Source organism: Camelina sativa, chromosome 18, assembly GCF_030686135.1.
Source record: "Camelina sativa cultivar CO46 ecotype springtype chromosome 18, ASM3068613v1".
In the NCBI taxonomy this organism is placed as follows: Eukaryota; Viridiplantae; Streptophyta; class Magnoliopsida; order Brassicales; family Brassicaceae; genus Camelina; species Camelina sativa.
Window position 1 is genome coordinate 22,775,578 of NC_141897.1, and position 27,132 is coordinate 22,802,709.

The window sequence follows — 27,132 nt, forward strand, 5'->3', positions numbered from 1 at the left end:
ATTTAATAAGCTGACACTTTTTATATAATGAAAGAATTCAAAAGCTATATAGATGTGTTTTACAAGGATTTGTTGCAGGAAGTCAGATATATTATTGGTTTAGGCTATATGGTCCCATTTCCAGCAAAGGCGTCAGATTTGCATTTAACAGTAGTAAGAAAATGTCTTATCAAGTTCAGAACTTGTTGAAATAATGTAAAACTCATTAAGATATGTTGCCAAGAAAACAAACTTAAATTTATTGGGATTGGATGTAATATCTAAATTTTTCTGGCCCTTCATTTTCCAAAAGTTCTTGTTGAATGCACACTAAGCAGAGATATTTCTAAGATGATTGATAAGATTTGCAATTCTATATAGCTAGTAGTATAAGACATTACTTATTTAGAAGAAAAAAAAGCAAAAAATTATATAAACCGTAAAGGAAAGAGTAGCATTACTAGCATACTGTCGAGAGTGGTGTGAGCTTTATCTCTTTACTACATGTAGCCAGTAAGTAAGCAAAAATTCACCTTCATTCTTTCATCTCTATATGAAACCTCTCTAAGATTGAACCGCTTAATCTTGGTTTGTTTGATTGGTTTAGTACATAAGAGTAACTAATTTGTTTAGATTATATAAGTTCTTAAACACAGATTGATTAAGCCACCGACAGTACTAGTACAGCTGGAGAATAAGGATGCAGCCGTGGAGAAAAAGGCAAATAATAGCATTCAAATCCTCTTTTTTCTTCGAAATTACTTAAGTAAAAGAGTTATTGCTTGGAACTCCACATTGATGGTGATTGATAGAACAGTCTTTGGAATTGAGTGGCCAGAAGGAAAAAAGAATGGTACATTCACATTTCTTATTTGAAAGCTACTTGAGTTCTATCTTAAACGTACAGAAGAAAAATAGTAAAAAAGGGAGTTTTGTCCTCACTAGTCCACTACTACTCACCACTGTACTAACTCTTCCTCTTTGTATCACGTTTCACTAGAACATTCAGAATCAGCTGCCTTATTATGATGGTTTCTCTACTCTATTTGTTGTTGATCTTGACTGCGACTGGGTCTGAACAGTAAGGGCAGTTCCCAAACAGAACATCAAAAGACCTGCAAGAAATTAGATCATACTTGAGCTTGAGTATAAGGCTTGTGTGTGTGTTTTGCTATGTGAGATAAAGTGATTAGAGTTTCTACTTACTGTCTTGTTGTTGTGATAGATCTTAACCAGTCTGTGAGGCAAAGGATATGGAAAGACTTATTACAACTGATGTTTTCGCATGTGTAGTCTGTTGGCGTCCCACTTCTAGCTCCATTCTAGCTCCAAGCTCCTCATCTAGTTTTAAAGTAAATGGGAAGTTAGTGAACCATCAGAGCAAATTTTTAATCTGAACTATGAAGAATCAATATTTATTCCGTTTGAGAAATCACCTGTGGGTAGAAACTGCGCATAGCAGATTCCACATTCAATTGGCTGAGGATCATCTTCCTCTTGGAGACCTGGAGGCTTTGGAAGCTCAGTACCTAGAATACATTCGAGGTTCTCACGAAATGATATTTCCTTTGACCTGTGCGACTATAATTAATCATGATTACTGCTTTCATCAATCCATGAAGCTTACTTTTCTAATTCTGCCAATACTCGAAAGAGATTTTAAATGGGAAAGAAGAGACAAAAGATGTTTACCATTTTTTGCTATTTCTTCTCCATAACTTATGTAAGTTGTTCATATGCATGGCTGGAGGCAAAGGGCCAATAAACCGGCACCTGTCTAAGCAATTGACTATTAGAAAAATGTCGACAAGTAGGTTATTGCAAGTGTGTGTTTAGAAACATACTCTGGCAAGGATTTAGGGTCGTTGAAGTCGATATGAACAAGGATGATGCAGTCATTCCCTGAGAAAAAATGAACCAAGTAAAAATAGATAAAATTGAAATGTTATAACACAGAACTAAAAGTGGTTAGAGAAAACAAAAAAAAAAAGTGTTGAAGGTGTTAAACCAGCATGAATCCGACGGACAGAAGAAGCACGTGATGGTTGCTTAGCATCAACAACACAGAGAGACTTGTCAATATCATCCAAGACAGACCAAAATTCTTGAAGATTGTCCAAATGCTGTTTAAACAAAAAGAAACCAATTTTATGTATCCCTTTACAGATTAGCGGTTGACAAAGAGAGAAATGTAGCAAGTGTTGTTAAAGCTACCTTTTGGAATTGGTGCATCACATCCTTCAATCTTGAGCTTGTTGACCATTCTAAAGTAAACATATACGGCACATCCTGGAGTCAAGCAAAAAAGTTAACCGAGCAATTCCGTAAACTACTTAGAGTGTAAAACATAAGAAAAAAAAACAAAACGAACCGCGGAAACAGAAGGTGGAGATTTAGGATAGTCTCTATCCAGTTGGATTTCTAAAATGTGTGCTCTTCCCTTCTTATCTCTGCACATACATACATACATGATAATGCTCAGAACACAAAGCTTAAACAAGTTACACGAGGATTTAGGGAGCCACACATTGGAGAAAAGATGAACGATTCTAGTAAGCTATTAAAACCCTAAAAATTGTTCTGGAAGCTTACAGAATGTGAAAGCTGAAAAACGTTAAATCTCCACCTAATCTTCTTAGCGGTCCCCATCCAATTTCCTCAATCTAACCAAAACCGATTCGTTCATCAACCAAAATCGACTATTGTAGAAGAAGATGGATGGTTTAATTAAACTAACCTCCGTGTAAACAATCCGGTAAAACGACGACGATTTGGCTAATTCCTCACATCTTGCACGTCCTCCTCCTATACATTCCTGCGACAATTTGTTACCGGAAGAAGAAGCATTCATCTTCATCATCTACTCAACTTCATACTAAACTCAGATCATCTTCAACCTCTGAAAGAATCTTTCGCAATTTTTGGGGGTTGGTTCGTGTTTTCGAGTGTTACGATTTTGGGCCTAAAAGCCCAATAAAGGCCCGTTTCTTCTTCTTCCTTCGTCTATTAATAGCCTATTCGGGTTAGGTATATATACTTGTCCTTGTAGCCAAACATAGTTGTTTTACAAGGCGGTGCACTTTTACTTTTCTTACTGTCTCTGTCTCGTAGAAGCCACTTCACTGATGAGGAGTCTCCCCCATCTTTGATCCAGGTTCGTCTTCTTCTCCTTCGTCGTGAATTTTTTTTTTTTTTTTTTTTTTTGAGGAAAATTCTCTGAAACGAAGGTTGTTGAGCCATATATAGGAGTTTTTTTTCTTTTTCTTTCCGATCATCTGAATCAGTCAGATCGCTGAGAAACTGTGGAATTGATGTGTTATAATCATTTCAGATTTCTATATATTTTTGGTTTTTGCATGAGATATATTACTCGTTTAGCCATTTAATTACTTGTTTACTTTCTTTGTTTTTGAGAGTATTTTATTGTGTTGTTGTTTAATGGATTATTTTCAGGTTCAGAGAAAAAACAAAACAAAACAATTGAAGATTCGAGAGTCTGGGGTTTAACATAGATTACTTAAAAAGTTATGGTTTGGTTTAGAACTGGTTCCTCTGTGGCTAAGCTTGCCATTAGAAGGACACTGTCTCAATCTCAGTGTTGTTCTTATGCTACTAGAACAAGGGTTTTGCCTTCTCAAACTAGATGTTTTCACTCTACTATACTCAAATCAAAGGCAGAGTCTGCTGCACCTGTTCCACGTCCTGTCCCACTTTCTAAGCTAACTGATAGTTTCTTAGATGGGACAAGCAGTGTGTATCTGGAAGAGCTACAAAGAGCTTGGGAAGCTGATCCCGACAGTGTTGATGAGTCCTGGGATAATTTCTTTCGGAATTTCGTGGGTCAGGCTTCTACTTCGCCTGGTATCTCGGGGCAAACCATTCAAGAAAGCATGCGTTTGTTGTTGCTAGTTAGAGCTTACCAGGTTAATGGCCACATGAAGGCCAAGCTTGACCCTTTGGGTCTAGAGGAGAGAGATATTCCTGAGGATCTTACGCCAGGTCTTTATGGGTTTACTGAGGCTGATCTTGATCGAGAGTTCTTTCTTGGTGTATGGAGGATGTCAGGGTTTCTCTCTGAGAACCGTCCCGTTCAAACACTAAGGGCTATACTCTCGAGGCTTGAGCAGGCTTACTGTGGGACTATAGGGTATGAGTACATGCACATTGCTGATAGAGAAAAATGTAACTGGTTGAGAGACAAGATCGAGACACCAACACCTCGACAGTACCATAGTGAGCGTCGGATGGTTATTTATGATAGGCTTGCCTGGAGCACACAGTTTGAGAATTTCTTGGCTTCTAAGTGGACCACGGCTAAACGATTTGGACTTGAAGGTGCTGAGTCTTTGATTCCTGGCATGAAGGAGATGTTCGATAGGGCTGCAGATCTTGGGGTAGAGAGCATAGTTATTGGTATGCCTCACAGGGGTAGACTTAACGTTTTGGGTAATGTTGTTAGAAAACCTCTGCGTCAGATATTCAGTGAGTTTAGCGGGGGTACTAGGCCAGTAGATGAAGTTGGGCTCTACACTGGAACAGGTGATGTGAAGTACCACTTGGGTACATCTTATGATCGCCCAACTAGAGGAGGCAAACATCTCCACTTGTCTTTGGTAGCAAATCCCAGTCACTTGGAAGCAGTAGATCCTGTTGTGATGGGTAAAACCAGAGCGAAACAATATTACACAAAAGACGAGAACAGAACAAAGAACATGGGTATTTTGATTCATGGGGATGGTAGCTTTGCCGGACAAGGTGTGGTATATGAAACTCTGCATCTTAGTGCACTTCCTAACTACTGTACTGGTGGAACAGTGCACATTGTGGTGAACAATCAAGTGGCTTTCACAACCGATCCCAGGGCAGGAAGGTCTTCACAGTATTGCACTGATGTTGCAAAGGCTTTAAGTGCTCCAATTTTCCATGTTAATGCGGATGACATTGAAGCAGTAGTGCATGCATGTGAGCTTGCTGCCGAGTGGCGCCAGACATTCCATTCTGATGTTGTTGTTGATTTAGTATGCTACCGTCGCTTTGGACATAACGAGATAGACGAACCATCCTTCACCCAACCAAAAATGTACAAGGTCTGCCTATTTTATTATCAGTCTCTTGGAAATAAGCTTCTCCCAATTACAGTTTCCATTTTAGTTATTTTTAGGATTTCTTCTCTTTCTTAAAGGATGTTACTTGTTGTTGATAGGTGATACGCAGTCATCCCTCCTCGCTTCAAATCTACCAGGAAAAGCTTTTGGAATCTGGAAAGGTAACACAAGAAGATATTGATAAGATTCAAAAGAAAGTAAGCTCTATCCTAAATGAAGAATTTGGGGCAAGTAAAGATTATATTCCCCAAAAACGGGACTGGCTGGCAAGTCATTGGACTGGATTCAAGTCACCTGAGCAGATATCTAGGGTCCGAAATACTGGGTATGAACATTTTCACTTTATTTAAGTTTGTCATTGCTTTTTTGTATATTTTATTCCTTGTTTTCTTGCAGAGTGAAGCCAGAGATTTTGAAGAATGTGGGAAAGGCAATCTCAACTTTCCCAGAGAACTTCAAGCCACACAGAGGGGTGAAAAGAGTTTATGAACAACGTGCTCAGATGATTGAATCGGGAGAAGGCATTGACTGGGGACTAGGAGAAGCTCTTGCTTTTGCTACACTTGTTGTGGAAGGCAACCACGTTCGGCTAAGTGGTCAAGATGTTGAAAGAGGAACGTTCAGTCATAGGCACTCAGTACTTCATGATCAAGGAACCGGCAAGCAATATTGCCCCTTAGATCACCTGACAATGAACCAAGACCCTGAAATGTTCACTGTCAGCAACAGGCATGTTTTGTGAATCTCTTTATATGGTAACCAATTTTCAATTTTTATTGCATGATCATCACAGTTACGTTCTTGTGTATACAGTTCTCTTTCAGAATTTGGTGTTCTTGGATTCGAACTAGGTTACTCGATGGAGAATCCCAATTCTCTGGTATTATGGGAAGCTCAGTTTGGAGACTTTGCTAATGGCGCACAGGTTATGTTTGATCAGTTCATTAGCAGTGGGGAAGCCAAATGGCTCCGTCAAACCGGTCTAGTAGTTCTACTTCCTCATGGCTATGATGGTCAGGGTCCTGAACATTCCAGTGGAAGATTGGAACGTTTCCTTCAGGTATATTATATAACCAATACTCACCATTAAGTTTGTCTCTACTTTTTTTTTTGTTCATTTGTTAATTTTCAACTGCAGATGAGTGATGACAATCCCTATGTTATCCCTGAGATGGATCCAACTCTTCGTAAGCAGATTCAAGAATGTAATTGGCAAGTTGTTAATGTTACTACACCTGCCAACTATTTCCATGTTCTGCGTCGACAGGTAAAACTAATACGAAGTGACTAGAAGGTTGCAACGTTATTCTTTAAAACTTCACACTTGATATCATCCATTTGCAGATACACAGGGACTTCCGCAAGCCTCTTATAGTGATGGCTCCCAAAAATTTGCTTCGTCACAAACAGTGTGTATCTAATCTCTCGGAATTTGATGATGTAAAAGGACATCCTGGTTTTGACAAGCAAGGAACTCGATTTAAACGATTGATCAAAGATCAAAGTGATCACTCTGATCTTGAAGAAGGTATAAGACGTCTAGTCCTCTGCTCTGGGAAGGTAAACAAAACGACACAGTTTTTCCTTCATTTGCTAACAAAGATTTGATATTCTTAAATTTAATACCTGTATATGTTGATGGATCAGGTCTACTATGAGCTTGACGAAGAGCGCAAGAAGTCTGAAACAAAGGATGTAGCCATTTGCAGGGTAGAGCAGCTTTGCCCATTCCCTTATGATCTCATTCAAAGAGAACTAAAGCGATATCCAAGTAGGTGTCGAAACTCAGGATTGTGTGTAATGGTTTTGCTTGAATGTGGAATTCTCTGAAAAACTTGTTCTTGTTTTTAATAGATGCAGAGATTGTGTGGTGTCAAGAAGAGCCGATGAACATGGGAGGATACCAATACATAGCACCAAGGCTTTGCACCGCGATGAAAGCGCTGCAAAGAGGAAACTTCAACGACATCAAATATGTTGGTCGTCTTCCTTCAGCTGCTACAGCGACAGGATTTTACCAGCTTCATGTTAAGGAGCAGACTGATCTTGTGAAGAAAGCTCTTCAACCTGAACCCATCACCCCCGTCGTCCCTTAAAAACGACAGCTTGAGACTGTATAAAGAAAGACAACAAAATAAAGATACAGGTGAGAATCTTTGGTTAGCAAAAAGTGCCACTGGAAATAAACAGATGGTTGCTACAAGAGAATCGATGCCCTAATGTAACCATTTAGATATTGATCTCATTAAAGGAGTTTGTTTATACTTGTTTCGTTTAAAACGCAAGAGCTTGTTTTTTTTCTTCTTCTTTAGATTATTGTTCTTCACTTCTTCTGTTCTGTAGAGTTTTAGAAAAATATGGTTAGGATTCTAGTGCAATACTACAATACACCCAAATTGACCAACTTTATCTTCCACAAAAGATTAAGGGAGTATGTTTATACAATAAAATCCAAAAGATGTGACGCCATTTTAATACGAGGTATAGTGGGTTTTCTTGTTCCTTAATCTTAGCTGCCGTGGATAATAGTGTAAGTAGTAAATTTATTGAATTATATTATAATTGCTAGATTTATAACACATCCCTATTAAATCTTTGATTAAATTTTGATTTTGGGTCCACCGGACATGCGTCATTAGGTACAATTTTATACTATCATCCTTTGGATTCAAAGGAGCACATGCACAAGTCTCCTTTGCATTCAAAAGAGCAGATGCATTCCCAACATTCCCACGAGTGAATGCGCCCACTCGTTTGCAGTAGTCATACACTTGACTGCGCATGAGAGAAGGATACTTCTTTTGCATTTCAAACAGGACATCCATTGGTATGTGATGGCTATATTTATTAATGAATTAAACAAATAAAAGCCACATATATCAATTCAAATTAGTCACCGTGAGTATCAATCTTGCCATTTTATTAAATTTTATAACATGTTATATAATTAATGACAATTTTTTTAAGAAAATTAAAAATATATTAAATTATATGTCCAAAAATTACTCATAACAAAATTCGCTCAAATAAAAACGTGGGTGATTAAAACATATATCTCTCAAACAACTATTTCAAAGTTGAGTTTATAGGTATGTTGCTAAGACTAAGACAAATGAGCATTTATCGAGAAGCCATTTTATAATTAGTTTTTCCATTTTTAGTCTGAATGAAATAATTTTTGGTTGTTGTGTGTCATACTGAATTCCAAAATTTTATTTTAATAATCAAACTTGTGAGAAAGAAATAATAACTTAAAAATAAAATAAAAATAAAGATATATAGAGAAGTTTTTCTTGAACAAAAACGTATAAATAAGTTTTATATTCTCTGTTAGTGGTAAAATTTCTCCGAGGGTTGGCAAAATTTCAATATCTCTACTAAACTTTTCATCTCTTTTATTAGATATCATTAACTCATTTCCTTTTCAAAAGACGAATATATATTAAAATAGCAAGTGTGATTCACCATCCACCAAATGTGATCTTCTAATTGGTGATTTCGACAATTTAATTGATGGATTTGAATAAATATACTTACTAATAATGTATGTAATTTGATATACACTACTATGAATAATTTGATTTTGTATTGATCCAGGTCCTTGCTCTAGGCTCAAATATACATCTATTAGTGAAGGGGCACGGCTTTCGATTTGACGTCGTAGTGTACTGGTTAGGGGCGTGTAAGTGTAAGAATGGGGCATGGTTCGACCCGTTAATGGGCTTAAACTTTTTTTATAGTTTGCTTTAGGCATCACATCAATATGTATTGGGCCCGGCCGGTTTAAAGAAACTTTACATGTTAAATTGTTGACAACTATACTTTTTAGTGGTAAAACATAGAGTAAGAGTGTTCTTATCTTATCTAGTATATTATCTATTTTGGTATCAACTAGTGTATATATTCTATTGATCATACTCAATAGGAATTTGTGTTTATATATTAAATACATAAATTATAAAATACACACCTTCGTACTATACTACAAAATATATCACTAAAAAATATGACTCTTATAATATATATTTTATAAACATGCAAGTCTGATTCGATCACTTAATTATTTGGTTCAAATTGGAATACGTACGTACATTGAATACTTCTAACATTCTCGATGACCAAGTCTATCACATGTAATCAAAGTACAAAATAATTGGTTTTCACTTTTCACTTGATTTCCTGATTGATTATCTTATAAAGATGTTTTTAACCATTGATTTCCAGATTTATAAGTAAGACTAAAGTGATTTCCAAAGAATAGTTTTTATGTAAACAGTTTTGATTTAACGAAAATTATACAAAATAGTTTTAAGGAAAATTTAAATGGGAAATTTCAAAAAACTAACCAAAATTGAATTGCGTTTATAAAATTGGATTATAAATTCAGTTTGGTTCGGTTTGAGTTTGGGTTTGGTATCAAAAGATTACAATTAAATAAATAGGATTGAGTTTGGTTTATTCGGTATACCGTTTTGGATTAATATGATAATTTGGTTCAATGTCGGTTTGATGGGATTTTTTGGTTCGGTTTTATGTCCATCCTTTAGTGACAGTAACTGAGTAAAATGTATCAGTAAAGCTTTGCAATTTTGTAGCTGGTGAACAAAAAGCATTCAAAGTGGGAGAGAGAGAGAGAGAGAGTCATGGCGAACCATTTTTGCTTGCTTCTTCTGATCATCACTTTTGTTTCCGTCATCACTCTGTCTTCTTCTTTCAAGCTTTTACCTCGATTCCCTCGCTACAATATCCAGAACCAAGCCAGAATCAAGCCGTTCCGGGGAGATCGAAACGAGTACCGATACGAGACCAAGTTCTTCTCTCAGCAGCTTGACCACTTCAGCTTCGCCGATCTTCCCAAATTCCCGCAGTGCTACCTTATTAATTCAGATCACTGGCTTGGTGCCTCTTCGCTCGCGCCTATCTTCCTCTACTGCGGCAACGAAGGTGATATTGAATGGTTTGCTAGAAATTCTGGATTCATTTGGGACATCGCTCCTAAGCTTGTTTGGTGCCTTGCTTGTTTTCCCAGAGGTTCGTTTTTGTGTGTTTCTCTCCTCTTTGATTTCCCCAAAAGAAAAGAAATTAGCAATTCGTTACTGATTTTAGGGGTTTTTGGTATAGCATAGGTATTATGGAGAGTCGATGCCTTATGGAAGCAGGGATGAAGCTTACAAGAACGCTACCACTTTATCTTATCTCACAACTGAGCAAGCTCTCGCTGATTTTGCTGTTTTTGTGACTGATTTCAAACGCAACTTGTCTGCTGAAGCATGCCCAGTTGTGTTGTTTGGTGGATCATATGGTGGAAGTAAGTAAGGAATCATATAGAATGTTTTTGTGTTGGTGGAATGAGAACGCTTTTGGATGAGATTATTTATTTTGTTTTTGTTGTTTACTGATATACAACAGTGTTAGCAGCATGGATGAGGCTGAAGTATCCTCACATTGCAATAGGAGCTTTAGCTTCTTCAGCTCCAATTCTTCAGTTTGAAGATATTGTTCCTCCTGAGACGTTTTATGACATTGCATCAAATGATTTCAAGGTTAGTCAGTTGGCTTTATTATGTCTTTCTCGTTTCATATCGTGATTGTGTTATTGGTTGTGATTGTTGTAGCGTGAGAGTATTAGCTGCTTCAACACTATTAAGAACTCATGGGATGCAATAATAGCTGAGGGTCAGAAGGAGAATGGCCTTCAGCAGTTGACGAAAACTTTCCACTTTTGTAGGTAAACAAATAAATCGGAGTTAGTGTGCGCTTGCAAAGCGTACTAAATAGTAATACTGTAATGGTTTGTTGCTCTATCTTCAGGGTGTTGAACAGTACTGATGACCTTTCAGACTGGCTGGACTCTGCTTATAGTTATTTGGCAATGGTGGACTATCCATATCCTGCTGACTTCATGATGCCTTTGCCTGGGCATCCCATTAGAGAGGTATATTTTCAGAAGTTACACTTTATGATTTTCCAATGATATTTTCCCCAAACCATATCATTGGATTGTCATCATTTGATTATCTTTCTGTAGGTCTGCAGAAAAATTGGCGGTGCAAATAGTGATGCTAGCATCCTAGATCGTATATATGCAGGAGTAAGTGTGTACTACAATTACACTGGGGATGTTGACTGCTTCGAGTTGGATGATGATCCTCATGGTTTGGATGGATGGGACTGGCAGGTATGAAGAACAATTATCTTTCTTTGTCATTCTTTTTGCGATAATTGTCAGTGAATCTACCACTTAATCACTTTTCATTATCTGTTTACAATAGGCGTGCACGGAGATGGTAATGCCCATGTCTAGTAGCCAAGAAAACAGCATGTTTCCAGCTGATGGTTTCAATTACTCTTCGTACAAAGAGGAATGCTGGAACACATTCCGAGTCAATCCAAGACCCAAATGGGCCACAACAGAGTTCGGTGGACTTGTAAGACATCTTTTTGATAAACTCAAGATTCTTTCTATGCCATAATCTGAATCTTTACCCTCACTCTGGGTCTAATGTAAAAAGGACATAGAGACCACATTGAAGTCGTTTGGAAGTAACATCATTTTCTCAAATGGTCTGTTAGATCCTTGGAGTGGTGGGAGGTACATTACTCCTTTTACCTCAGATCCGAGACCTATTTTACAAAAGAGATCTCGTAATAGGATGAATGATTGACTCGTAAAAATGCAGTGTTCTCAAGAACTTATCGGATACCATTGTTGCTCTTGTCACGAAAGAAGGTATAACCGTATAACTCAAAGCCTCAACAATCTCTCATGTAACTCGTATGTTCGTTCATTTGCATTGACTTTACCGTGTAATCATCATAGCAGTAGTCCACTTGTCATTAAATCCCATAAACCCACAATTCAAATCAATGCTATGAACTAGTTTGGTATATATCTATCTCAAATCATCCGATCTCTTTCAAAATCAGAAACAAGGTTGATGATAGCTTCTTTTTTTCTCAGGTGCACATCATTTGGATCTACGACCATCGACACCCGATGACCCAAAATGGCTTGTGGACCAGCGAGAAGCGGAGATACGGTTGATTCAAGGATGGATTGAAACTTATCGACTTGAAAAAGAAGCAAAGTTTTCTCTGTTAAAACGTTCTTGGTAGGAGAAGAATGTAAAGAATCGTCCCACGAAATTTGGAAGGTGCAAACTCACTAACCGATCCATTGGGTTTAATAAAAAAGATCCATGTAAGCTCTCTATGTTTTAACAAAAGAAAGACAAAATTAATAGTTATGAGTTGGCTGGCTATACACACAAAACACATCTGTCAAGTGAGTAAAGAAGTTCTTAAAGAATCATATCTTTTAAATATTAATTTTTCAGTGACATCTGGTTTGAAACTTTAAAGTGAAGGACAGAGTATGAGACAGTTATTAGTGGTTACGCTAGAAAAATCTAAAATTTAATTACCAACAGTCACGACTCTTTGGAAAATTGGAAAATTCAATTACCATATTAATCACTTTCTTTTAAACTAAATGGAAATTTTTGGTATTGGCCGCTAAAAACGAGGATGAAAAGGCTTTTAAACGCCAACGTTTTGAAGGTTTGACTGCTCGAATAAAAACCCCTTTTGACTAAATCGTCGACCTAAAAAAAAGAGAGAGACTAGACTTCTCTACGACGCACTGTCACAGAACCCTTCTTTGTTCTTGCGAGGGAGAGAGATAAAAAAAAAAAGTGAAAGAGACAAATCATCACCGTGCTTTTGATCGGAGATCGGAGGAATCTGGGTTAAATTTAAGTTTTTGTGTGGTTGAGAAAAACGATGGCAACTTCCAGTTCCGAACGATTCCCGATAACGCCGGCGGCTACTAAATTGATGATTACGCCTAATTCTAGGGTTTTGAAAAGCCCTCTAACTGAAGAAGTCATGTGGAAGCGTCTCAAGGAAGCTGGTTTTGATGAACAATCAATCAAGGAGAGAGATAAAGCTGCCCTAATTGCTTATATAGCCAAGCTGGAATCTGAGGTTTGATTTTCGATACTTCTTTTAAAAAAAAAATTTCATTCTTTAGTTTGGTTGTAGCACTAGGTAGTAGTCTACGCGGGAACTCTATGAAACTGACTAAGGAGAGGGTTATAATTACTGGGATTAGCTTGTGCCCCTTTTAAGTTTGATTCGTCAGTCATATACGTTACACTCATGGGTCTGCAGTTATTGCTTTGCTTGTGGGAGTTTAAAAGTTTCGATTTTGTTTCATCTTTTGAGATTGTGATATTGGCCAGTTTTTATTCTATGTTGTGTGTTTGATCAGAAACCCTATTGGCATTGCTATATTGATCGCGTTCTCATGTAGGTTTATGATTACCAACACAACATGGGTCTTCTCCTTTTGGAGAAAAACGAATTGCTGTCGAAGTATGAGGAGGTTAAAGCCTCTGTGGATGAGGCCGACCTAGCACATAGGCGAGGTCAATCTGCATATGTCTCTGCCTTAGCTGAAGCAAAGAAACGAGAAGAGAGTTTGAAGAAGGATGTCGGGGTTGCGAAAAAGTGTATCTCTAGTGTAAGACCTCTTGACTTTGAGAGCCAGCAGAACTAGGTTATTTCTAGTCTGTTTTATTGATTTTGTTTGTTCTTTTTTTTTTCTCAGTTGGAGAAGACTTTGCATGAGATGCGTGCAGAATGTGCCGAGACGAAAGTTTCTGCTGAGAGTAGAATGTCTGAAGCTCATATTATGATTGAGGATGCCCTGAAGAAATTTGCAGATGCTGAAACAAAATTGCGCTCAGCAGAAACTTTACAAGCTGAAGCTAACCGTTATCACCGAATTGCAGAGAGGAAATTGAAGGAAGTTGAAAGTCGTGAAGATGATCTTTCTCGGCGTCTTGCATCTTTCAAGTCTGAGTAAGTCTTTCGTCTCAGTTAACTGGACTTTAGAACTTGGACTATTAAGTTGTGGTATTTAGGTGTTGAGTTGGTTCTTTCTTTACTTGGTTTAGATCTGAAGCGAAAGAGAACGAGATGATTATTGAGCGACGGACTTTAAATGAGAGGCGGACGAGCTTGCAGCAAGAGCAAGAAATGTTATTGGATGCACAAGTTTCACTAAATCAAAGAGAAGAGCACATATTTGCTAGATCCCAAGAATTAGCTGAACTTGATAAGGGGTTAGAGTCTGCAAAGCGTACATTTGAGGAGGAACGTAAAGTCTTCGTAGACGAAAAATCCAATCTGGAGATCGCACTAGCGTTGCTTGCTAAAAGAGAAGAGGTTTTTTATACACACATCTTTTATTTCTGGTTTTGCATGATACATCTTTTTAAAAAAATTCAGACAAGACAGTACTGTTTCATTTTGTTTTCCTTGCAAAAACAGGCCTTTTCTGAAAGGGAATCTTCACTACTTAAGAAGGAGCAAGACCTGCTTGTTGCTGAAGAAAAAATTGCGAGCAAGGAATCTGTGAGTTTACTTGTTCAATCCAACCAACCTTGTAGTTATCAGTCTTACTTTTAGTTTTGTGCTCATTTGTTTTCTGGATTTAATGAAAATGCTTTTAAACAATCAATACAGGAACTGATTCAGAACGTCTTAGCGAATCAAGAAGTTATCCTGAGGAAAAGAAAATCCGATGTGGAAGCAGAATTGGAACGTAAGAGCAAATTGGTGGATGATGAATTGGAGAGCAAGAGACGGGCTTGTGAATTAAGGGAGGTTGATATCAAGCAGAGGGAAGACCTAGTTGGTGAAAAGGAGCATGACTTGGAAGTTCAATCAAGAGCATTGGCAGAGAAAGAAAAGGATATAACAGAGAGGTCTTATACTCTTGATGAGAAAGAGAAGAATTTGATTGCTACAGAGGAAGGTAACAACCTTAAGACAACTCTTCTGGAGAATGAGAAGGAACGGCTTAGAAAATTGGACCTAGATCTGCAGCAGTCTTTGGTGTCATTAGAAGACAAGAGAAAACGTGTTGATTCTGCAACAGAAAAACTTGAAGCCTTGAAGAGTGAGACAAGCGAATTATCTACTTTGGAGATGAGACTCAAGGAGGAGTTAGATGATTTGAGGGCCCAAAAGCTTGAAATGTTTGCTGAAGCAGATAGATTGAAGGTGGAGAAAGCTAAATTTGAAGCTGAGTGGGAACACATTGATGTGAAAAGGGAAGAGTTAAGAAAAGAAGCAGAGTATATAACTCGTCAAAGGGAGGCTTTTTCACTGTATCTCAAGGACGAGCGTGATAACATCAAAGAGGAAAGAGATGCATTGAGAAATCAGCACAAACACGATGTGGATGCACTAAACCAAGAGCGAGAAGAATTCATGAATAAGATGGTGGAGGAGCATTCTGAGTGGCTTAACAAGGTACAAGGTGAGCGAGCTGATTTCTTGTTGGGAATTGAGATGCAGAAAAGAGAGTTGGAGTATTGCATCGGAACTAAACGAGAAGAATTGGAAAATGCTTCGAGGGAGAGAGAGAAGGCTTTTGAGCAAGAGAAGAAGTTGGAGGAGGAGCGCATAAAGTCTCTCAAGGAAACCGCCGAAATCGAGTTACAACATGTCCAAGTAGAACTGAAGAGGTTGGATGCTGAGAGGTTGGAAATTAAATTTGATCGTGAAAGAAGAGAGAGGGAGTGGGCTGAGTTAAAGGATTCGATTGAGGAGCTAAAGGTGCAAAGAGAAAAACTAGAGAAGCAAAGGCATATGCTTCAAGCTGAAAGAGAGGAAATCCGACATGAGATTGAAGAACTGAAGAAATTAGAGAATCTGAAAGTCGCTTTAGATGATATGTCAATGGCTAAAATGCAGCTGTCCAATTTAGAGCGTAGCTGGGAAAAGGTTTCTGCTTTGAAGCAGAAGGTTGTTTCTAGGGATGATGAACTAGAGTTGCAAAATGGAGTCAGCACTGTGAGTAATAGCGAAGATGGCTACAACTCTTCTATGGAAAGACAGAACGGTTCAACCCCTTCATCTGCCACTCCATTTTCATGGATAAAACGATACACTAATCTGATATTCAAGTCTTCTCCAGGGAAATCCTCCCGAATGCATCAACATGAAGAAGGAGGAGGATTGCCTTCAGAAATGTTGAAGCTAGATTCATCGAAAAGAGAAGAAAAGGCTTACACCGAGGGGATGTCTATTGCAGTAGAAAGACTTGAAGCAGGAAGGAAAAGAAGAGGTAATGCAGCTGGAAATGACGCTAGTGAACCAAGCAATAACAAGAAGAGGAAACATGACGTTACCCAAAAATCTTCTGATGAAGCTGATACCCAGAGGTAAAATCTGATACTATAATAGCAAATTTATACTATTTTTTCGTTCTTGTTTTTCTGTTACCAAAGGTTGGGTCTTGCATCTTGTAATTTTCAGTGTCATTTCAAGCCCTCAAAACGTGCCTGAAGACAAACATGAACTGCCATCAAGCCAAACCCAGATGCCAAGTGGTATGGTAGTCATCAGTGAGACCGTTAAGGTGACGACAGTAACCTGTGAGACAGAGGTGACCAACAAAGTCACAACCCTTGACTACTCAGAAAATCCTACTGAAGCAGGAATGGGAGAGGAGAAACCAGATAGTGATTGCGATCAGGTAGTATTTCATGAAAGTTTCTCATAGTTTTTTTCAACACACTTCAGAAGGAATGAATAATAATACCCCTTTGGCTTTTGTTGTAGACCGGGATAAACGCTTCCGATGATGGTGGTATTGAAACATGAGTGAACTTGACGAAGAAGAATAATGACTAAAGCTATGTAGGAAAAGGAGATATATGCATATAAGGTACTGCTACACAGTCTTTACCCCCACATGTGGTCTCAGAAAGTTTTAAAGTCGTTAACTGGAGTTGTTGTGTGTTGTCTGTTAATGCAGAAGGTCTATGAATCCTTTTGGGGGTTTGCTTGCTATTAGAGAAGATAACGGTATGTAAATGGATTTGATTGAGTTTTAAAACTCGATATCTGGATGTGATAATTATTGTCTATTTTAATAGTTTTTTTTGTGTGTTTTCAGATTTGAAGTGAGTAGTAGTGTGTTTGGTTAGGGAAAATAGGGTAGGAAAGAAGCGTATGGTTTCTACTTTCTTGTGTGTATTTTGAGAGAGGATATGAATGATTTGTGGGGGTTTCAAAACACTAAAAAGTTGAAATGAGAGTCGCGGGTTTTATTATTGTTTCTTGTATGGATGATGTGATAGCTCCTCATCCCCCATAACAATACTATTCTCTTCTCTTGTTTGTCTGTTACATAAGCTTATTTCCTCCATCAACGAAATTGGGCTGGACTGGTCCAGTCTTTAGGTTCGTTCATAGCCCAGCACACAGTTTCAATGGCTAGAATTAAAAACATGTTTATTGATAAGTTGGATGATCAAAAATTCCCTTTTATGGCTGATAATAGTGTTGGAAAAATTTGACAGAAAATGAGAAAATAGTACCTAATTTAACAAAGGGTAAAAAAGTAAAAAAGAGAGGGTGTCGTGATATATATAGCGAGTCCGCATCAGCGGCGCGAGTCAAAATAACGCAGTTGAGACAGTCAAAACTTAAAAAAGATCAACATCATCACAATGGAGAGAGGCGGCGTAGTCTCAGGAGGTTTTCACCAAAATTACATCCTATATCCTTCACGCGCCGCCGCTTTCACCACGCGCCTCCACTACCCTTTCTCCTCCATCAGAAACTCGCCGTCTTCCTCTCTCAGAGTAATTTCTATAAATAAAATCACTCAGTTTATTTTAAAACTAAGAATATATATATACCATCTCTTACATTTTTTTAAAAAAAAAAAATTCTTGGTAGATTCGCCACTCTCCTTGTTCCATCTCTTCCAGTTTCATCATTCATGAAGTTTCCCGTAATCGATGCGACGCCGTTTCCTCTAATTCTTACAGCACCGATGTGACTGAATTCGCCGAAATTGAAATTGATTGGGACAAGATCGATTTTGGTTTTAAACCTACGGATTACATGTACTCCATGAAATGTAGCCGTGGTGGTGATTTCTCTAATGGTCAATTGCAACCTTTTGGTAACATTGAGGTTAACCCTTCAGCTGCTGTCCTCAACTATGGCCAAGTATGTTTCTCTCTCATTCTCATGATTTGTTTGTTCTGTGGAGGGGGATTTTTTTTATCAGCTTCTTGACTTGGAATTTGTAATTGTGATCAACCTGAATTGCTCTGTTTAGTTTTAGTTTCTATAAAGCTTCTCTGTTACGTTAAGTAGCTTAGTTTCTCTACTTTTTGGACTTGATGTTTGAGAATTAGCAACAGGCCATGTGGTTTGGTAGTTGACATGTTCAAGTTCTGATACCTTGTTTTGTTATTTCTATATCACCGGCTTGATTGTATATATAGTGATACCTTGTTTTTTTTCTTAGGGTTTGTTTGAAGGTCTTAAGGCTTACAGAAAACAAGACGGCAATATACTCCTCTTCCGTCCCGAGGAGAACGCCATCCGAATGAGGAACGGTGCTGACAGAATGTGCATGCCTTCTCCAACCGTCCAACAGTTTGTTGAGGCTGTGAAAACAACTGTATTAGCAAATAAACGTTGGGTAATTGGATCACTCTCTCTCTTCTTATTCTTTTGAGAAAAAGGCTATTCAGGTGTTGTTGTGTTGCATCACTCAGCTATTGATTTTCTTTATTACTATATATAGATTCCACCTCCAGGTAAAGGATCATTATACATAAGGCCATTGCTAATGGGAACTGGAGCTGTTCTTGGCCTTGCTCCTGCTCCTGAATACACTTTCCTTATCTTCGTTTCTCCTGTCGGGAACTACTTCAAGGTTTTCTTTTTTTTGGCCTTCTCGTCTGATCCAATTTTCTATATTCATCATTTTGTTTTCCTGAGCCTTACGTATCTTTTGCAGGAAGGTGTGGCGCCGATCAACTTGATTGTTGAAAATGAATTCCATCGTGCAACTCCTGGCGGTACTGGAGGTGTTAAAACCATTGGTAATTATGCTGCAGTAAGTACATGCTCAAAGCTTTTTTTCAGTGTTCATTTTTCCTCTGTTATCAAAAAAAAGCCTAATATAAAAACCAATGTTTTTATTAGGTCTTGAAGGCACAGTCGATTGCGAAAGCTAAAGGGTACTCTGATGTTTTATATCTTGATTGCGTTCACAACAGATATCTCGAGGAGGTTTCATCTTGCAACATTTTCATTGTGAAGGTGATTAGATATCATCATTTGTTGGAACATCTCAGAAGCTTCTTACCCGGAAATGAGAACTCTTTGTTTACTTGTTGGGCTCTTCTTTTGTACAGGATAATGTGATCTCAACTCCTGAAATCAAAGGAACCATCTTGCCTGGAATTACCCGGAAGAGTATTATCGAAGTGGCTCGTAGCCTAGGTTTCAAGGTAATATCAAAATTCCCTTCTTCATAATTCTTGGCAACGTTCAGTATCAAGTAGGCCAGAAAACATAGGAATGCTATGCACTGCAAATACCTCATGGTTTGGTTTAAACTTTGGTTTAATTCGGTTTAAGGAATTTTGGTTCGGTTTAGGGTCCTAATTCTGATTTTTCAGGTGGAGGAACGAAATGTGACAGTTGATGAATTGGTAGAAGCGGATGAGGTTTTCTGCACAGGAACGGCTGTCGTTTTATCTCCGGTCGGAAGCATTACTTACAAAAGCCAAAGGTACAAAAACTTTTATCTCCCCATTTAACTAAAAAGCTAATGAAGCCGCAGAGTTTAAATGAAAACAAATTTTCCGATATCTGTTAGGTTTTCTTATGGAGAAGATGGTTTTGGAACTGTCTCGAAACAGCTGTACACTTCCTTGACTAGCCTCCAAATGGGTCTGACCGAAGATAACATGAACTGGACTGTTCAGTTGAGTTAAACCAGTCAAGAACATATTCATATATGTGGATTTGTATGTAGATACTAGATCATGCTTCAAGATTCTGATTCTTGAAACGATAAACAATAATCTTTGTCTTTAACATAGATAAAACAGGAAAAAGGTCAGTTCTAGCACGAATTAACATGCTATGCAAATTACGGTACCAGTCACATATAAATACACTCGTTGTTTTCATTTCCCAAACTTCATGGTTGAGTTCAGAATCTGGTCAGACTATAGAGTGTAAGTAATCTTATCACATCTTTGGAATTGTTTTCGAATTTAAAAGTGCATGTAGCTGTCTATGCATCACAAAGCTCATGGCGAAGAATTAAAAACATATTGCGTGTAATTGTGTAAAAATGAGAGAAGAGCTCGGCGCTGATTTGTGGCTTTTTATTTGCTTAATGAGTGACAGCTTCTCCATGCAACTTGACGTGTGTTTTCTTTTATTTATACAAATAATTACGTACTTGGTCACCCAACAATCTAAATCTAAACCCCACTATCTGTGTTTTTATGACCGACACATTTCCCTCCTATCCTGATTTAAAATCCTTATTAGTAATTTCTGACAACAATCTCCAAGCAAATCCAATACAATTGTGTTTCTAAGTTTTTCCGATTATTTAAAAAAGTTATATGCTACTACATATTTGATAGGATCTTATTAAGTTCGTTCAAGCTTCTAGCGACAAGAGGAGACGTAAAGCTTTATGTAAAAGGATGTCATGATTATCTCATGATTACGATTTAAATATAACATGTTTTATATAAAAACTATTCTAAAGATTAGTGCATGTAACTAAAAGAGAGCGTACATTTGTCACGAGAGTCATATCATGAACTCACATTTTTTTTTCATCTCTTTAGAATGCTTCCAAAAAGTAAATGGATCCTACAAAAAGTATGAGAAAGAAGAAATAGAATCATAGAAGAGAGATAGATGCCTTGAGATATACTGTACATTGCATTGTGACCTTCTTCTTTTTTCCCCTTTACCTTTTGACTTACTATTCTTTTTCTTCCTTTTTACACTAATTTTTGTTTTTCAAGTTGTTTGTTTATGAATAATTGATTTCTAGTCAATCGTGTGTGTCTTATCATCTTTCTTTCTTTTCTACAAACTGATTCCATTTATACAATAAATAATATTTGATTCAAATTCGAAACCATATGTTTTGATCTCGGATATAGATTTCTAACGCCTTTGCTTTAATAACTGATTTTAAGAAAATAAAACATGATCTTAATGATACCAAACCCTGTAACACATTACTTGATATTTGTAAACACAATTTTTGGTTACTACGGAGAAATTAAGACAAGAAAGAATATATTTTTTGACATTTTAGCGTGATAAATTAAATGCCATGTATCTATTGCATGGTAAACTGGAAGTAACATTATAATAGCTCAGTAATACAAACCATTTATATGGGAATTTTGAAAAAGAAGGGTTGGCCTATATGATGCAAGACCAATTCCTGTTTCATACTAGTGTTGTTGAAATCTGAATACACTTTTTTCCCCTGTTGATTACCCTTAGCTTCAAAGTTCAAATTTACTTTAATTTTAACTTTTCCATAAACAAAGATATTTTTTTATCCATGACGATACATATTTTATTCCACAAAAACATATAAACAGTGACTAATACCTCAATAATTTGAAGACTTTTTATTACTTTACAAGTGCTTTGACTTTTAACCCTTTATTAACCATCACAAGACAAGTCAACCTTCATTAATTTCCCTCTAGAAGCCTTTTGGCTCATTTTGTTAAACACGAAAATTAACCAATTAAAAGTTACAGTTCACGTTTATTTGTTTTATGATTTACATATATTTCACTTGTTTTGCAAGGAACTAAATTATAGTAAACAATACACCCAAATTGACCAACTTATCTTACATAAAAGATTAAGAGAATACGTTTATACAAGAAGATCCAAAAACTGTGACGCCATTCTAATAAGAGGTATAGTGGGTTTTCTTGTTCCTTAATCTCAGCTGCCGTGGAAAAATAAGTCTAAGTATCAAATTTTATTGAATTAAATTATCATTGTTAGATTTATAATTAACATCCCTATCAAATCTTTGATTAAAATTTGATTTTGGGTCCATGGGACAGGCGTCATTAGGTACAAATTTTAATAGTGCATAATTACTAAGTGGCTTTATTTATCGATGCATTAAACAAACCCATCTATCAGATCAGTATTGTCACCGTGAGTTTGAAACTTTGTCATTTTTAATGTTATATCTTGCTATATATTTTACTACAAAATTTCCTGAAGGAGATTAATAATAAGATTAAGTCGTACGTACCTGATCAGAAAAGTTAGTGGTAAAATTTCTCCGAGGGTTGGCAAAATTTTGTTCACCAACCATAACGGAATTTACTCTCACAAATTTCAATATCTCTGCCTTTCTTTTCATCTCTTTTGGTATACACATATCATTAACTCCTTTCCTTTTCAAAAGACAAATCTATATTAAATAGCAAGTGATTCACCACCCACCAAATTTGATATTCTAATTGGTTGCATTTCTTTAGACAATTTAATTGATGGATTTGATAAATTATCTTATATATATTGATATACTATGAATAAGTTGATTAACTAGTATATTACATATTTTTTTGGGGTCCCTATATTATATTGATTGTACTGAATAGGAATTTGTGTGTATAAATTACATGACTTAGAAATTTTCTTAGTTATTTCACACATTTCCATCACCAAACATTCGAAGTATTTGTCTCTATCTCGACAACATATATAATACACATCTTTGTACTATACTACAAAATTATCACTAAAAAATATTGACTCTACAATACATATAAGTTGTAGAGTCACTAAAAAGCGTGTGGTCTTTTATATACATATCTACATGCAAGTCTAATTCAATCACTTATTGGTTCAAATTGGAATACATTGAATTGTTCTAACATTCTCGATGACCAACTCTACCACATGCATGTAATAAAAGTACACATAATCCGATAATCGGTCTTTCTTTCTTATTCGCGTAAGCTGCCATGCAAGTGGGGCTTCAAGCTTTCGCAAAATCTCATGTCATAAATATATGTATATTGTACTTACACATACACATATGAATATTAACTAAACCATATGTCGTTTCCTTTATTATCGAATTTAAAGTATATTGCATGCATGCTATTTAGATTATATATAAGAAATGTCGTTTTCGTAATCACACTCCTAAACTGCGGATCAGATATAATCACTAAGATTTAATAATATAAAAATATAATCCACTACTTGACAGGACATGAATCATGAGGAAACTTCTATAGCGTGTAATATCCTACAATAAGTCATATGTATGCGTATACATTTACTATAGAACCATAGGAAGGGGGAAACTAAAAACAAAAAATTGACTGAAAATAAAATGTGACTACACAACAATCAATTTCAACATATAGGCTATATAACCTATATATACAGTATTAGTCATTTCCGAGTCTAATATGTCTATTTTACAATATATATTTAGATATGTCCATCTTGTACTTCTTTCAAGTTAAAACTTGTTTACACACAATAAATTATTATTTTTAATATATATCATACATAACCATAATAGGATGTTAACTTAAACGAGCATATCAAGATTAGAAGGAAAAATAATTAATTACCAAAAAAAAAAAAATCGGAGAAGAGTGTGGAAGAGAGAAAGAGTCAAAGGGTGGCGGGCGGCTAAGAATGCACTACGCATAATGAAACCTGTTGTCAAAAAAAGATTATAAGAAAAATTATAAAATAGTTTTATGTAATTGAATCCCTAGATTCTAAATTATAAGCAAAGACAAAAGGAGAAAAACATTAGTCTTCCCTCCCCCCCCCCCCCCCCCCTTCTCTGTCATTTCTTAACTCTACTAATATTTTATCACATAATGAATCATCCAATTTTCCAATTCCATAAAGTCACTTTTTGTAACATTTTTATTTTATTGCCCTACTTTTTGACATCTTCCATCACATGAAGGACTATCTCCTCCAGCTATTATATACTCTCTCTCTCCTTTAATATTTTCTCCAATTCACATATAATTTTTCAGCTTTACACACATTTCCGTGTATATGTATATATAAACCTCACACACACGCACCATCCTCTTCCTTCTCTTTATCATCAACATAATTGAGAGAGAGAGAGAGAAAGAGAGAGATTCAAAAGAGAAAAAGAGATCAAATACAAACAAAGATCAAGAGTTCAGAAGATGGGAAGAGCACCGTGTTGTGATAAGGCCAACGTGAAGAAAGGGCCTTGGTCTCCTGAGGAAGACGCCAAACTCAAAGATTACATCGAGAATAGTGGAACAGGAGGCAACTGGATCGCTTTGCCTCAGAAGATTGGTATATACTCACTTTTGATTTAAATTTCGCACTGAGTTTCCAAATATTGGAGACAGTCGGCTATGTATGTGTGTGTGTTGATATTTATATACGTACATGGTATAGGTTTAAGGAGATGTGGGAAGAGTTGCAGGCTAAGGTGGCTCAACTATTTGAGACCAAATATCAAACATGGTGGCTTCTCCGACGAAGAAGACAACATCATTTGTAATCTCTATGTTACTATTGGTAGCAGGTACTATATACTTACATATATATATATATATCACATGTATCACATGCATGGATGAATTATTAATAGACAGACTTAATATTAATTAGTTAGAGACTCACTATGTCTCTTTAATTTGTATGATATTAGGTGGTCTATAATTGCTGCACAATTGCCGGGAAGAACGGACAACGATATCAAGAACTACTGGAACACGAGGCTGAAGAAGAAGCTTCTTAACAAACAAAGGAAAGAGTTTCAAGAAGCGCGAATGAAGCAAGAGATGGTGATGATGAAAAGACAACAACAAGGACAAGGTCAAAGTAATGGTAGCACCGATCTTTATCTTAACAACATGTTTGGATCATCACCATGGCCATTACTACCACATCAGCTTCCTCCTCCTCATCATCAAATACCTCTTCTGATGATGGAACCAACAAGCTGCAACTACTACCAAACACAACCGTCTTGTAACCTAGAACAAAAACCATTGATCACACTCAAGAACATGGTCAAGATTGAAGAAGAACCAGAAATGACAAACCCTGATCATCATCATCAACATCAAGATTCTATGACGACCCCTTTTGATTTCTCCTTCTCTCAGCTTTTGTTAGATCCTAATTACTACTTGGGATCAGGAGGGGTAGGAGAAGGAGATTTTACTATCATGAGCAGCAGCACAAACTCACCATTACCAAACACAAGTGGTGAACACCATCAAAATCAACAGCAAGAGATGCTTCAATGGTTTGGGAGCAGTAATTTTCAGACAGAAGCAATCAACGATATGTTCTTAAGCAACAACAACAACAACAACATGGTGAATCATGAGACCAACGAGAACACAAAAGTCTATGGAGACTCCTCAGTAGCCGGAGTCGGAGCAGCTTTGGCCGGAGGAACGACAAGTACATCGGCGGATCAAAGTACAATAAGTTGGGAGGATATAACCTCTCTTGTTAATTCCGAAGATGCAAGTTACTTCAATGGGCCAAATCATGTGTAACATTTTATTCAAAACTTTATTTTTACTTATATATAATTAAAGAGGGGTTTTATTTTTGTATAAATTTGTGTCTTTAGGGGAGTGGTCGGAAAGTTATATGGATTGAGAGATTAATAATATTCATGCAGAAATTTGTTTATTTTAGTTTCAACGTAGCTTAATTTATTCGGACACTATATATAATGTATGATCTTTTTTGAGTGTTCCTTCATTGTTATTGCTTTTAGAAATGTGAAAGTGATTCTACCTTTTAGATTCTTCTGTTTTTCCCCTAATTAATTAGGTCTTTCTATTTTTTGAATAATCTTTGCGAATTACATCTGACACATAAAAAGAAGGAAACAACTATGAATCTAAATTTGAGAGCCTAAAAGAGGATTGTCTTTTAAACGCACAAACATCGATCACACCAATTTTATATAAACAATTCTTAATAAAAAGTTTTTCTATTTTTATGTAAAGACTATATAGTTCTCGAAAAATATTGAACAGTAATTGTTAGGTGCTTATAGTAATGGAGAATCCAAGGATGATTTTCTGCCCTGTTTCGTATTCAACTCCTTTTTTTGTCTTTTTCTTTTATATATACACATATATTAACTCTTCTTGACTGACTTATGAAAAAATCCACCACTGTGATTACTTGGCTAACAGTTATTCAATAATTTTGTAAATGTACATATATATATGTCTGTAAATGCATACGTACGTAAGCGTAAGTTAAGTTTTGTAGTTTATCTTTATCATATAAAGTGATATTTGTAGTTGAATTATCATATAAATAAGTATAAATTGTCGACCAACAAAAAGAATTATTAAACTAATTTAAAAGAATGGTGTAAGATGGACACGTCTATGGTCGGATCTATATGGCTTCGTCTGATCAGAGATACTCCGACAAACACTCGAATACACATATGTGTGTGTATGCACAACTATATATATAAATGTTACTTAATTGCCATTTATATTTCTTACATAATTAGTAGTATTTAATTAATTTAAAGATATCTTTTTCCCCGGTTCAATAAGACTTGGATCTGTTCGGTTTGCAATGCATGCACAATGTCGCTGGAAACCGTTAATGTTTTTTAAATAATTAAAATCTTTATAATGAAATGGTTCCTCTTGTATCATAGATCGTTAATCAATGATGATAAATAAATGAAACAAAAAAAGGAAGAGTTGTCTTACCCATTCAACGAAGGTATACGTACAGCTTCAAAACTCTCCCTAGTCAGTTTGAGAATTTGAAGATCACAGAATCAAATGATGTCACCCAAAATTCTCTTTTTCCTGTTTGAGTTTGGCACATATCTTTGCCCATTCAAACCTCCAAATAAAATCATTTCATTTATACCAATTTTGTTTGGTGTGGGAAAAAAGAAAAACATGTATCATTTGTCTTCATTTCTTCGGAAAAATATCATTCTTGTTTGATTAAATTAAATTTTCTACTAGATTTTCACCGATCGTATAAACTAAGCGTTAGAAGTTTAGTGACGACGACCTACAATCCAAAGATTGAGTTCCGGCTCCTATCCGTTCCGATCAAAGCCGTACATATCCTTTTGGAGAAAATGCAACCGTCTTAGGCCAATTTC

General features: G+C 36.4%; 5 protein-coding genes and 1 pseudogene across 14 annotated transcripts; 5 read left to right on the top strand and 1 right to left on the bottom strand.

The window, feature by feature from the left end:
• Window positions 1–784: 784 nt before the first annotated feature.
• LOC104762760 (uncharacterized) lies at window positions 785–2,856 on the bottom strand (annotated as a pseudogene). The gene is made up of 10 exons (XR_015588525.1): window positions 2,717–2,856; window positions 2,572–2,642; window positions 2,351–2,429; window positions 2,194–2,268; window positions 1,988–2,102; window positions 1,824–1,881; window positions 1,672–1,752; window positions 1,416–1,552; window positions 1,186–1,320; window positions 785–1,094 (listed from the first exon to the last, which is right to left on the bottom strand). The product of XR_015588525.1 is annotated as an uncharacterized LOC104762760 (transcript).
• Window positions 2,723–7,381, top strand: LOC104762761 (uncharacterized). The gene is made up of 9 exons (XM_010486116.3): window positions 2,723–3,133; window positions 3,433–5,066; window positions 5,183–5,409; window positions 5,481–5,813; window positions 5,898–6,144; window positions 6,223–6,351; window positions 6,429–6,644; window positions 6,732–6,855; window positions 6,939–7,381. Exons 2-9 carry the CDS (start codon window positions 3,507–3,509, stop codon window positions 7,178–7,180), a joined length of 3,078 nt encoding a protein of 1,025 aa, XP_010484418.2. The 5' UTR covers window positions 2,723–3,133; window positions 3,433–3,506; the 3' UTR covers window positions 7,181–7,381.
• Window positions 7,382–9,642: 2,261 nt separating this feature from the next.
• On the top strand, window positions 9,643–12,357 carry LOC104762763 (uncharacterized). Of its 6 annotated transcripts, none has more exons than XM_087498378.1 (10): window positions 9,643–10,115; window positions 10,211–10,392; window positions 10,494–10,627; window positions 10,700–10,812; window positions 10,896–11,019; window positions 11,113–11,262; window positions 11,357–11,512; window positions 11,597–11,676; window positions 11,765–11,814; window positions 12,046–12,357. In XM_087498378.1, the coding sequence occupies exons 2-10, from the start codon at window positions 10,227–10,229 to the stop codon at window positions 12,198–12,200; spliced, it is 1,128 nt and encodes a 375-aa protein (XP_087354504.1). In that variant the 5' UTR covers window positions 9,643–10,115; window positions 10,211–10,226; the 3' UTR covers window positions 12,201–12,357. The 6 variants fall into 6 exon arrangements, 5 of the variants coding, with proteins under 5 accessions (XP_087354504.1, XP_087354505.1, XP_087354503.1 ...); XM_087498379.1 differs by having other exon boundaries at window positions 9,647–10,115; window positions 10,206–10,392; window positions 10,700–10,808; XM_087498377.1 differs by having other exon boundaries at window positions 9,657–10,115; window positions 10,206–10,392.
• Window positions 12,358–12,470: 113 nt separating this feature from the next.
• Window positions 12,471–17,215, top strand: LOC104744225 (protein CROWDED NUCLEI 4). 4 transcript variants are annotated; one of them, XM_010486118.3, is made up of 10 exons: window positions 12,471–13,070; window positions 13,399–13,608; window positions 13,696–13,949; window positions 14,045–14,315; window positions 14,421–14,504; window positions 14,616–16,321; window positions 16,416–16,635; window positions 16,722–16,827; window positions 16,918–16,967; window positions 17,059–17,215. In XM_010486118.3, exons 1-8 carry the CDS (start codon window positions 12,867–12,869, stop codon window positions 16,761–16,763), a joined length of 2,991 nt encoding a protein of 996 aa, XP_010484420.2. In that variant the 5' UTR covers window positions 12,471–12,866; the 3' UTR covers window positions 16,764–16,827; window positions 16,918–16,967; window positions 17,059–17,215. The 4 variants fall into 4 exon arrangements, with proteins under 4 accessions (XP_010484420.2, XP_019095768.2, XP_010484419.2 ...); XM_019240223.2 differs by having other exon boundaries at window positions 16,921–16,967; XM_010486117.3 differs by having other exon boundaries at window positions 16,918–17,215.
• Window positions 17,216–17,406: 191 nt separating this feature from the next.
• LOC104762765 (branched-chain-amino-acid aminotransferase 5, chloroplastic) lies at window positions 17,407–20,050 on the top strand. Its single transcript, XM_010486119.3, has 9 exons — window positions 17,407–17,749; window positions 17,847–18,122; window positions 18,427–18,603; window positions 18,709–18,840; window positions 18,925–19,023; window positions 19,113–19,229; window positions 19,325–19,420; window positions 19,592–19,704; window positions 19,792–20,050. The coding sequence occupies exons 1-9, from the start codon at window positions 17,615–17,617 to the stop codon at window positions 19,907–19,909; spliced, it is 1,263 nt and encodes a 420-aa protein (XP_010484421.1). The 5' UTR covers window positions 17,407–17,614; the 3' UTR covers window positions 19,910–20,050.
• Window positions 20,051–23,744: 3,694 nt separating this feature from the next.
• On the top strand, window positions 23,745–25,672 carry LOC104762766 (transcription factor RAX3-like). The gene is made up of 3 exons (XM_010486121.2): window positions 23,745–24,305; window positions 24,411–24,540; window positions 24,667–25,672. The coding sequence occupies exons 1-3, from the start codon at window positions 24,170–24,172 to the stop codon at window positions 25,526–25,528; spliced, it is 1,128 nt and encodes a 375-aa protein (XP_010484423.1). The 5' UTR covers window positions 23,745–24,169; the 3' UTR covers window positions 25,529–25,672.
• Window positions 25,673–27,132: the final 1,460 nt, after the last annotated feature.

Bases quoted from the DNA above. Each gene is read 5' to 3' on its own strand.
- LOC104762761 (XM_010486116.3), top strand. From the start codon at position 3,507: ATGGTTTGGTTTAGAACTGGTTCCTCTGTGGCTAAGCTTGCCATTAGA. The intron at 5,410-5,480 runs GTATGAACATTT...GTTTTCTTGCAG, and splicing joins TCTAGGGTCCGAAATACTGG to AGTGAAGCCAGAGATTTTGA. The intron at 6,145-6,222 runs GTATATTATATA...TTTCAACTGCAG, and splicing joins GATTGGAACGTTTCCTTCAG to ATGAGTGATGACAATCCCTA.
- LOC104762763 (XM_087498378.1), top strand. From the start codon at position 10,227: ATGCCTTATGGAAGCAGGGATGAAGCTTACAAGAACGCTACCACTTTA. The intron at 11,513-11,596 runs GTAAGACATCTT...TAATGTAAAAAG, and splicing joins CAACAGAGTTCGGTGGACTT to GACATAGAGACCACATTGAA. The intron at 11,815-12,045 runs GTATAACCGTAT...TTTTTTTCTCAG, and splicing joins TGCTCTTGTCACGAAAGAAG to GTGCACATCATTTGGATCTA.
- LOC104744225 (XM_010486117.3), top strand. From the start codon at position 12,867: ATGGCAACTTCCAGTTCCGAACGATTCCCGATAACGCCGGCGGCTACT. The intron at 13,609-13,695 runs GTAAGACCTCTT...TTTTTTTCTCAG, and splicing joins CGAAAAAGTGTATCTCTAGT to TTGGAGAAGACTTTGCATGA. The intron at 16,322-16,415 runs GTAAAATCTGAT...TGTAATTTTCAG, and splicing joins GATGAAGCTGATACCCAGAG to TGTCATTTCAAGCCCTCAAA.
- LOC104762765 (XM_010486119.3), top strand. From the start codon at position 17,615: ATGGAGAGAGGCGGCGTAGTCTCAGGAGGTTTTCACCAAAATTACATC. The intron at 18,123-18,426 runs GTATGTTTCTCT...TTTTTTTCTTAG, and splicing joins CTGTCCTCAACTATGGCCAA to GGTTTGTTTGAAGGTCTTAA. The intron at 18,841-18,924 runs GTTTTCTTTTTT...TATCTTTTGCAG, and splicing joins CTGTCGGGAACTACTTCAAG to GAAGGTGTGGCGCCGATCAA.
- LOC104762766 (XM_010486121.2), top strand. From the start codon at position 24,170: ATGGGAAGAGCACCGTGTTGTGATAAGGCCAACGTGAAGAAAGGGCCT. The intron at 24,306-24,410 runs GTATATACTCAC...TACATGGTATAG, and splicing joins CGCTTTGCCTCAGAAGATTG to GTTTAAGGAGATGTGGGAAG. The intron at 24,541-24,666 runs GTACTATATACT...GTATGATATTAG, and splicing joins TATGTTACTATTGGTAGCAG to GTGGTCTATAATTGCTGCAC.